Source organism: Cyclopterus lumpus, chromosome 22, assembly GCF_009769545.1.
Source record: "Cyclopterus lumpus isolate fCycLum1 chromosome 22, fCycLum1.pri, whole genome shotgun sequence".
In the NCBI taxonomy this organism is placed as follows: Eukaryota; Metazoa; Chordata; class Actinopteri; order Perciformes; family Cyclopteridae; genus Cyclopterus; species Cyclopterus lumpus.
Genome location: NC_046987.1, coordinates 19,230,614 through 19,239,536, shown reverse-complemented (window position 1 = coordinate 19,239,536; position 8,923 = coordinate 19,230,614). Strand labels below are relative to the sequence as shown.

The 8,923-nt window shown below is 44.0% G+C and overlaps 1 protein-coding gene across 2 annotated transcripts; it reads right to left on the bottom strand.

Annotated features, from left to right (window-relative positions):
- Positions 1–934: 934 nt before the first annotated feature.
- tmem62 (transmembrane protein 62) lies at positions 935–7,303 on the bottom strand. Of its 2 annotated transcripts, XM_034563048.1 has the most exons (13): positions 7,109–7,303; positions 6,618–6,729; positions 6,364–6,501; positions 5,818–5,863; positions 5,211–5,352; positions 4,942–5,066; positions 4,565–4,687; positions 3,909–4,064; positions 3,312–3,471; positions 2,968–3,166; positions 2,756–2,851; positions 2,405–2,523; positions 935–1,931 (listed from the first exon to the last, which is right to left on the bottom strand). In XM_034563048.1, exons 1-13 carry the CDS (start codon positions 7,301–7,303, stop codon positions 1,611–1,613), a joined length of 1,932 nt encoding a protein of 643 aa, XP_034418939.1. In that variant the 3' UTR covers positions 935–1,610. The 2 variants fall into 2 exon arrangements, with proteins under 2 accessions (XP_034418939.1, XP_034418940.1); XM_034563049.1 differs by lacking the exon at positions 7,109–7,303 and having other exon boundaries at positions 6,364–6,524; positions 6,618–6,731.
- Between the last annotated feature and the right edge of the window lie 1,620 nt (positions 7,304–8,923).

Genomic DNA, 8,923 nt, shown 5'->3' with positions numbered 1-8,923 from the left:
CCATAATGGCCTTTGGCTCATGCAACCGGGTCCAGAAGACGAAAGGAGACGGAGTGTGTAATGAATTTGTCTAAAAAGTACTAAATTTACCACTGAACAGTTATCCCTGCTCACCAGGGGGCCTCACTTGTATCGTCTCTAAGGGCACAAACAAGGATCTCCTTAAACAGACCACATTTTATATCCACATATATCACAGGAAAAATTAAACTAGCAGCTTTTTATGAGAATATGCCAACCACTGAACAAATACCATTTATACAAGAGTCCACATGGACCCCCCCCCCCCCCCTCTACAGGTACAATTACCAAAGGAAGTTAAGGTCCGATTTAAAATACATATAGAAAAAAAAAAAAAGGTTTTAAAAAAATCACCGCATACCATCTAAATCGCAAGGAGCAAGAAACTAAGGCCCTCGCAGGATGAATAATCAACAAGCATATTGTGATTAAACCGGCGCAGCGCCATAGTGATTATGAATAGGCAGCAATATTTTGTGGGATGTCGACAACTCGATGATTAATAAAAAAAAAATACGATTCGAAATGGGAGGAACCGATCTATTCGAATACCATCCCTATAATCCCCCCCATAAGAATCCTGCAAACATTATATGGAAAGAAATTCATGAACTTTAAAAGAAAAAACTATATTTGATGGGTGGCTCAATAGTATATTAAATCCTCTCTCAACCTTGCCTCCTAGTTACCTCAAGGATACCACTTTGTAGACATGGTGGAAAAAAAACTTCAGTCCAGAGAACTCTATTCTATTTACTATAAATATTGATAGTTTATATATTAACATTGAAATCACAGAGGGCACACAGGCCATTAAAATGTATTTCAATTCTTTAAGTTTGGAAGGAGCTCGTTTTTCGTATGACTATTAAAATGCAAATATAAAAAAAATAATAATAATATTTGGCAGTTGTGCGCAATGGAGTTCATATTTATTTAAAAACACTTTCAGTCCTCGACTACTTGTTCACAGATCAACTACATTGTTTGATTGATTTGTATTTTTCCTTAAAACCTTTAAAATATAATCGTCTAGGTGGTATTTTAAGTCACGCCGCGGGGCGGTTAGGAAAGCTTACAGCGTACAAAATGACGTCTTCTCTCATCCACATGTGTGTGTGTGTGTGTGTGTCGGAAGTTAAACACGAGGTCGGGTTATTTGTGAATGAAAATGATTTTCAGGAGGAAATAATTTCTTTCTTAATCCATCCTTTGGCAGTGGTGAAGTGGCATTAACTGTGGGTGCATTGGACTACTCCACTTAGCTCAGAGAGGCTATTTCACCCCCCAATGGATCCACGGTGTCGTTTCTTTTTACACTGTACACATTGCTATGAATGTGGCCAGAAATGTGCTCGACGGTGTTCTACAATAACATGCATATTAAGCAAACAATACCATCTATGAACAGGATAGTGAGTGGTGTACTGTGAAGTGGCTATTTGAAGGAGGAGGAGAGAAAGAAAGGAGGTGGGGGGGGGGGGGGGGCTGCCGTCTTGGGGGGAGGGGGTGGATAGAGACGGCAGAATATATATATATCTGTGAGTCAGGCTCGAGGGGGGAGTCGTGATGGCACAGTGGAATTACTGTCAAGAGGGAGAGACGCTCTTGCTGTTGTCGCGAACGGAAGGGGCGGGGCCTGTCCAGGCGCGGTAGACCAATAGCAGGCTGAGCGCCAGTGCCCACGTGCGCACCGGAGACAGGAAAAAGGCTATCAGGCCGTAGGTCTCCAGGAGGAAGTAGCAGGAGTGCGCCTGCCAAGTGAGCAGCAGCAGCATGAAGAGGTGAACCGCCAGAGTCCGCCAGCGGCAGCCCGGCCGCAGGAAGTGGGATCGGAAGGTGTTGCCGCGGCAACGGTGGTGGAGGCTCCAGCAGAGATAACAGGTGAGGGGCATGTTGAAGAATAGAAGCTGGCGGGAGGGAAATGACTCCGGTTAGATGCGATTAGTCCTCGATTAACAATTATTATTATGGTTAACGAGAAAATACAGAATTTAATATGAATGTGTAGTTATAAACCATGTTAATGTCAAATGTATGAGTAAAGTACGAGGCCGTTTTAAGACAAGACATATATTTTGTCTGTGATCAAACAAAAAAGGGATTTTCTTTTTAAATGTTGAAGAGATCAAAATATTCAGTATTTTACAAGAAAAAAGCAGCTAAAATTTGAAAAAAAAAAAGAAAAAAAAAAGCAGGTGATGGAATAGTAATAATGTATGTCATCGGAAAATATAAAGCAAAAAATAATATATTCATACAACCTTCAATAGATTATTTTTTGGGGGCTGTGACCACTGACATATTACCACCTTTCGCCTTCCTGTTAGAAAACGGTTGCCTGAATAAACAAATACGTGCTGAATAAAGTGTATTTTCTTACTTGAACGACTCCAACAACGTAAGTGAGGCTGCCCTCCAGGAAGTGTCCATCGACGAACACCCCGAAGGCGAAGCAGGCGCCACTGTGGCCATCTATCAGCTCTCCTATGAACCACGGACCTGTAAAAGGGAGAGAGGGAGCGAGGCGGAAAACGGCACAAGAATTAAATTACACAGGAACAGACGCAGAAGAAAACCAATATTGTAACTATGTCACATGGTAGATTTGAGTCTTGAATTTCAGAGGAGTGTGTAGATTAGCTAGAACAACATTATTCTAAAAATAGGAGGCACGTTCTGCCTGAAGCGCCAGACAAAGAGAGGGGGGAGGGGGGGGGACTCGTTGACCCACCTAAGGCTGTGCACAGGTTAAACAGCAGCAGAGAGTAGAAGAGGGAGTCCATCGTGCTGACCAGGTGGAGCGACATACATGCTTGAGAGGTCAAGCCTGGAGACGATAGACAAAGCAACAAATGCACGACTATGTGAAGAACAGTTGTTGTCATTTAAATAATTACGTACGCCTATATTTATTAAACAGAGTCTGATTATTGCACCGCTCACCTCTCCCAGAAGGAACAGGCAGGAACCTGAAGGCCAGCAGCACCCCGACGTTCAGCAGCACCGTGGCAACGAAGGCCGCTCGGGCCAGGACGTAGTGGTCTGTGAGGAGGATGAAGGACTGCGCGAAGCCGAAGCTCGGAGTCAGGTCGTCCTCCAGAGTAAAGTGCTGCTCTCGCACCGACGACCGGCCTGCCGAGTCCTGACTCGCACACAAGCGATGAGAGGTTTTAATACCGTAAGTGTAAAAAAGAAAAGAGCACATTTAAAGCACCAGAGAGCGATCGGTCAACTGAGTCGTACTCTCAGAACACTTTGATGGGGAGATAAACGAATGCTCTACTGACCTCCACTTTAACCCTGATGGTGTGCAGCCCAGTGAGGTAGAGAGACGGATCCCACAGCAGAACATAGAGGGGACCTCCAGCAGAGTGGCCGTTCCCCAGAGGTTCCCCGTCTACGCTCACATGCACCGCTGTGATCGGGGCCTCGGAGAAGGCCAAGATCCTGTTGAGAGCCACGGAAATTAATGTTTTCATGTTGAAAATTAGATAAAAAGGCAGTGTTATTGTGCCAACTTGTAAACAAAAAAACACTTTCTGATGAACTTCTGCCAAGCATATATATATATATATATAAAAAAAAGTATATAAATAAATATATATATATATATATATAAATAAATAAATAAATATATATATATAAATAAATATATATATATATATATAAATAAATATATATATATATATATATATATATATATATTATATACTCAAAGTAACAGCAGTTTATTCAACAGTGATGTAACAATAAACAATAAACATTGCAAGCTGGGTATAATACGCATCAGTGCCAGGTGCTCTCTAAAAATAAGTGTTGTGCATCATGTGCAGTAGATAGATGTTTATGGTTCAACAAACAGTCAACACACACTGAACACACACCGTATGTGTGTGGATCTGCGGATGCGACCCAGCGGCTCCAGTCCGGGATGCAGGTACTGTGCGTCCTTGGGGTTGGTGATGAGCACCGCGGGCCACTGCTCAAACCTCAGGTCAGCGAAGCTAAGCAGGTCGTGGTCTAAGGCCAGAACCCTGTACCTGGAGACAGATGTGGCACAGGGTTTGAAGGCCTTTTTAATACCACGTAAAGTGCGATTTATTACCTTTTTCACAGTATGAAAATGAAATGTTTTTTTTTTTACAACACTATTTCCTACTGATACAATGAATGGGTCACCTGGATTTGGATAAAAGGCTAAATCAAAAATGTATCAATACATTTAAGCTAATCCAAAAAAATAATATTTGTATCTATATAAATAAATACATAATCGTCTCATTCTAATAATTGTGGTTGCAGTTTTTATTATGGTAATGCCAAGAAATTGATATATCCTGAGATTATTATTATTGTATCATATAAAATCTCATACCATTACAAGTCTATTATATTAGAAAATATTTTGTGAATTAAATTAAAGACTCCTACCTTACCTTCTAAGGTCCTTTTTGGGGTGAACACAATTCAATGCTTTTTAGAACTGTGTGTGTGTGTGTGTGTGTGTGTAATATGTTGCGATCCTGTTGTTTTTCCGTACCTGCGGTTGTCCATCCAGTCGCCCAGCTCCAGCTCCAGGGTGCCTTGAGGATGTCGGCTGTGGAGGACGGGCATCAGACCGCCGAGTGTGTGCAGGTGGCCGCACAGATATGCAACTGCAGATCTAAAAAAGGCCCAAATGTCAGAGGACTGTGGCAACACCGCCGTAATATACCAACAAAATACTTTTGAGTGTTCCTGAAAATGCAAAAATAAAAAGGAATGTCAAAATGTCACGTCACTTGAATTTAAATATATTTAACACTTCTAACCGTTTGGTTTCCTCGTTCCAAAGATTGTGCGCTATAAATATGGTTTGCGTGTCAAAGGAGAAGCCCGTCGACTGTATTTCACACACCTTTAGCAGCTTTTTCTTACCTCATCACGTCCCGAACGCCCGGAGACGGGGAGACGACGGTGGAAGTGGTGTAGTGGCCAAACCAGATCGACTGGTTGCTCTTCAGACTCTCAACTCTGAACGTGTCCAGCAAGTCCATTTGAGTCTGTCACATATTGAGTAAAAATATATATATTACATATTTCCTTTGAAGACACATTTACAGCAGTTTATCATTTAAAGTATGAGGATATTACAGATTCAGTGAATGTTTATGTCTGTGTCACGAGAAGGCGATCGACAGTTGTACCTGGTTGAGAATACCAAAGAAGTTGTACGGCCTCTTGGGTCCTGGAGTCAGAGTGGCATCCGCACAGACAAAGGAGTAGTTGCCAAATGGTGTTTCGTGGACATAGTGGAAGGAGCCTACTTTCTGATTAGCAGAGTATTTCCTGGAGAAAAAAAAAAAAAAAAAGAGGCAATGTGAGCAACAAGATACAACTTTCTAGAATGGATCCAGCAGCTCCAATAGATCCCCGATAAACTTCCATGCAAATCAATAAATCAGGCTTGCATAGGAGACATAATTTGTCTGGCAGAGGACGACCACAACATTAAGAGAATTAAGGAGGTAAAAGATCAATCGGCATTAACGGAAGCAGCAATGCCACATAAGACATTTGTGTCAAGAGAGAAAAGCGAGTCAGCCTCTGTTCGTGCAGATTCGGCTTCTATTTTAGTCCTCAGGAAGCTCAAGACAGCTCGGATTATTGTCAATAAATAGTTCTGCAGCGACTCATGTTTCAGAGGCATTGAAGTTGCTCCGATTCCGACTTCGCGCTCGACTCGCTGGAAGACACGCAGGAGTCGACTGTGACTGGGTGTAAACCAGGCACTGTTGACCCATTCATACTGACCGGTAGTAGTTGTTGACGCTGTCCAGAGACATAATATTGAAGGCATCTGTCAGAAGAAATAAAAATTAAAAAAATGGTGAGATTAAGCAGAATACAATTGATAAAAAAGAGGTTACTGAATGTCTAATGAAGAAATTCCCAGTAGAACGACACACATTTATTTCCTTGCGTTACAGGAAGACATAGAACAACATCTGTTGTTTACGATAAAACCCACAAACAGTTAAACTGACATCAACAACTACGATCAATGAACGCAGAAAATCTCCAGACCCAATAACTAGCTCTCTCTCCCCCCCTGACAGTGACAACGTAAAGATATCTCCTTTCACATCTCATCTAATCGAAGAGCTCGCGAACCAATAACAGAGGCGGCAGTGAAGAGGAAGGGTGGTGGTGGTGGTGGTGTGTGTGTGTGGGGGGGGGGGGGGGGGGGGGGGGTGAGCGCGCCGCAGTTAATGGATTCTCCAGAAGAATCTTAATTGTTCTCCGTGACGTTTCTATTGGGAGAGGCCATTACGATGACAAAGTGCGGCGGTTAATCACCATGGTTTCCACGGATGTCTATCCACCTGGTGCGCTCCATCACGCGCGACCTCTTCAGGATGTTGTGGTAGGCCTGCCACTCCACCTCGTGCTGGAGGGAACCCACCTTGCTCTCGGTTTTGGCATCCGTCAGATCCCCTGTGGAGTGGGAAAAGATTCATCTGAGAAAAAAAAACATGGCCACACCCATAGCCTCATTACAGGACTCTCCAAGTGACTTTGGTTAAATATGGGGGGTGGCAGGTGTACCGTACCTGTTGCGAGCACTAGATCTGGTTTGATCACTTCGATTGTGTCAGTGCAAAACTTTTCAAAATCTGGAATGCGTCTCGGGTCATGAAAGCGGCTAATGTGAATGTCAGAGACCTTGAAGCAGACAAACAAACAGAATCAGGGATAAATAAATACATGTATGTTTTAATGGGTCTTAAATATGGCTTTTATATAGCCTTAGTGATTAGAGTTGTAAAAGAGAATGGTACAAAGTCTGACTACAATTTACAGTGTTGCTGAACCACCTTTTTTTTTTTTTTTTTTTAACCTGACAATGACCCAGTTCTGTGGTCACTGACCTCTTTCTGTCAATCATTCACAGAGAGTTCAGCAGGTGAATTACTACAGCTGGCTTTGCAAAAACCAAAAAAAAAAGGTAGGTAATCCCAGATTTATGTAAAATGTAAGACTCAAAAAATAAAAATAATTCAGAGAGCATCATCACCACCACCAAAAAACAAAGCTAGCCCACCTGTATAAACCAGAATATATTGTCCAACTCGCCGCCGGGGAATGGAGGAGACCTCCCTCTGGATTCGTCTCCGACAGTCGGGTGCCGGACGCTCCGTTTCGGGTGCCACGCCGTGTCATAGCTGTCCAGCACCCAGGAGGTGATGCACGCCAGGGCCAGTCCGAGGAGAACCAGCGCCCCGAACAGCTTCAGCATCCTCCCCCTGTAGCGACGAGAGAGGGGGCTAGCCGCCGCCGCCGTCGGTCCCCGCGCAGAAGAAGAACCAGCTAGCTAAACAAACCGGTTGGAAATCAACCACGGGGGGACGAGAATCACACGCAGATGCCGTGAACCGTCTCAGACCGTGTCTGTCGCTGCCATCGCGGCCGCGGGAGATGCATTGAGGCGCGCGGGCAAGGTGGGAGGGGAGGAGAGGGTTCACTCAGCTGCCCTTCTGGAGGCGGAGGAGGGAGCTCGGCAGGTTAGCCAGCTGCGAGCTAGCTAGCTACCAGCTACCGACGCGGCACACTGACGGGGTTGGATTGTGGGACGTCACCCGGAGAGAGAAAGAGAGTGTGTGTGTGAGTGTGTGGCGGCAGAGGTCTCACACTGACAGGAAAAAGAGAGTGTGAGAGGTGGAAGAGCGCTCAGTCTGACAGGAAGAAGAAAAAAAAATGCGTGTGTGTGCGGCGAGCTAGGTCTCACTCTGACAGGAAAAAGAGTGTGTGTGTGTGTGTGTGGCGTGCGAGCTCTCACTCTGACAGGAAGAAAAGAGCGTGTGTGCGGCGGGCTAGGTCTCACTCTGACCAGAAAAAGAGAGTCTGTGTGGCGTCAGAGCTCTCACTCTGACCAGAAAAAGAGAGTCTGTGTGGCGTGAGAGCTCTCACTCTGACAGGAAAGTGACGGTGCGTGTGTGTGTGTGTTTTGCGCAAGAGCTCTCATTCTGACAGGACAAAGAGCGTGTGTGAAGCGGAGGAGCGCTCACTCTGACAGGGTTATCCGGGCACTAAAATCGAAGGCAAAGGCAGCTGTCATCGCGAGGAGTTTCGAGAATGACGAAACGGCCCCAACCTGGCGGAGTGGTAGGTTTTTAAGGGATTAGTTGTTGTTTTTTTATGAGAAGAAATATATTTTTGAAATAAGTATTATATGTATGTTATTAATAAATCATTCATTAATATTGCAATCAAATTTGTTATCTTACTATACACACCATATCACATTTGTGAAAGTGTACACATACAGTATGGGATATATATATATATATATTACACTTTAAAACACGTTTGAATCGACTGATAGATAGAAAATGAACACACTGAAAAGTGGATTCTTGTTTTTTGTGTGTGTTTTTTTGTAATCTCTGTGAAGACGACGCCATCAGTTACATGCGCCATATTTAACTCAATGTCGCCACCTAGTGGTCTTTGTGAGAAGTCCCATATTTCTCTGTGTAATTATCTAAACAAAAACATTAAAACATTAAAAAACCTTCAGAGGGCATTTAGGAAACATGTCGCTTTGTCTATTTGATATAATATTCGACTAAATGTTAAAGCTGTGGGGGAAAAAAAACAACAAACAACCGATCTGTGACAGCGCGCGCGCGTCGCCTGCGAACGAGCTTCTTTTTTTTTTTTTTTTTTAAAGACTCCGATGCGCGCTCCCGGGGCTTGTTGCGAGGGGCGATCGGATCGGGCTCGCGCGCGCAGGAAGGCTGATGATCATCACAGAGAGAGAGAGAGAGAGAGGCGTCACGTCACGGATCCGCAGCGACCGATAGAGAGAGAGAGAGAGAGATGCTGAGGTGACAGGCAGAAGGAGAGAGAGAGAAAA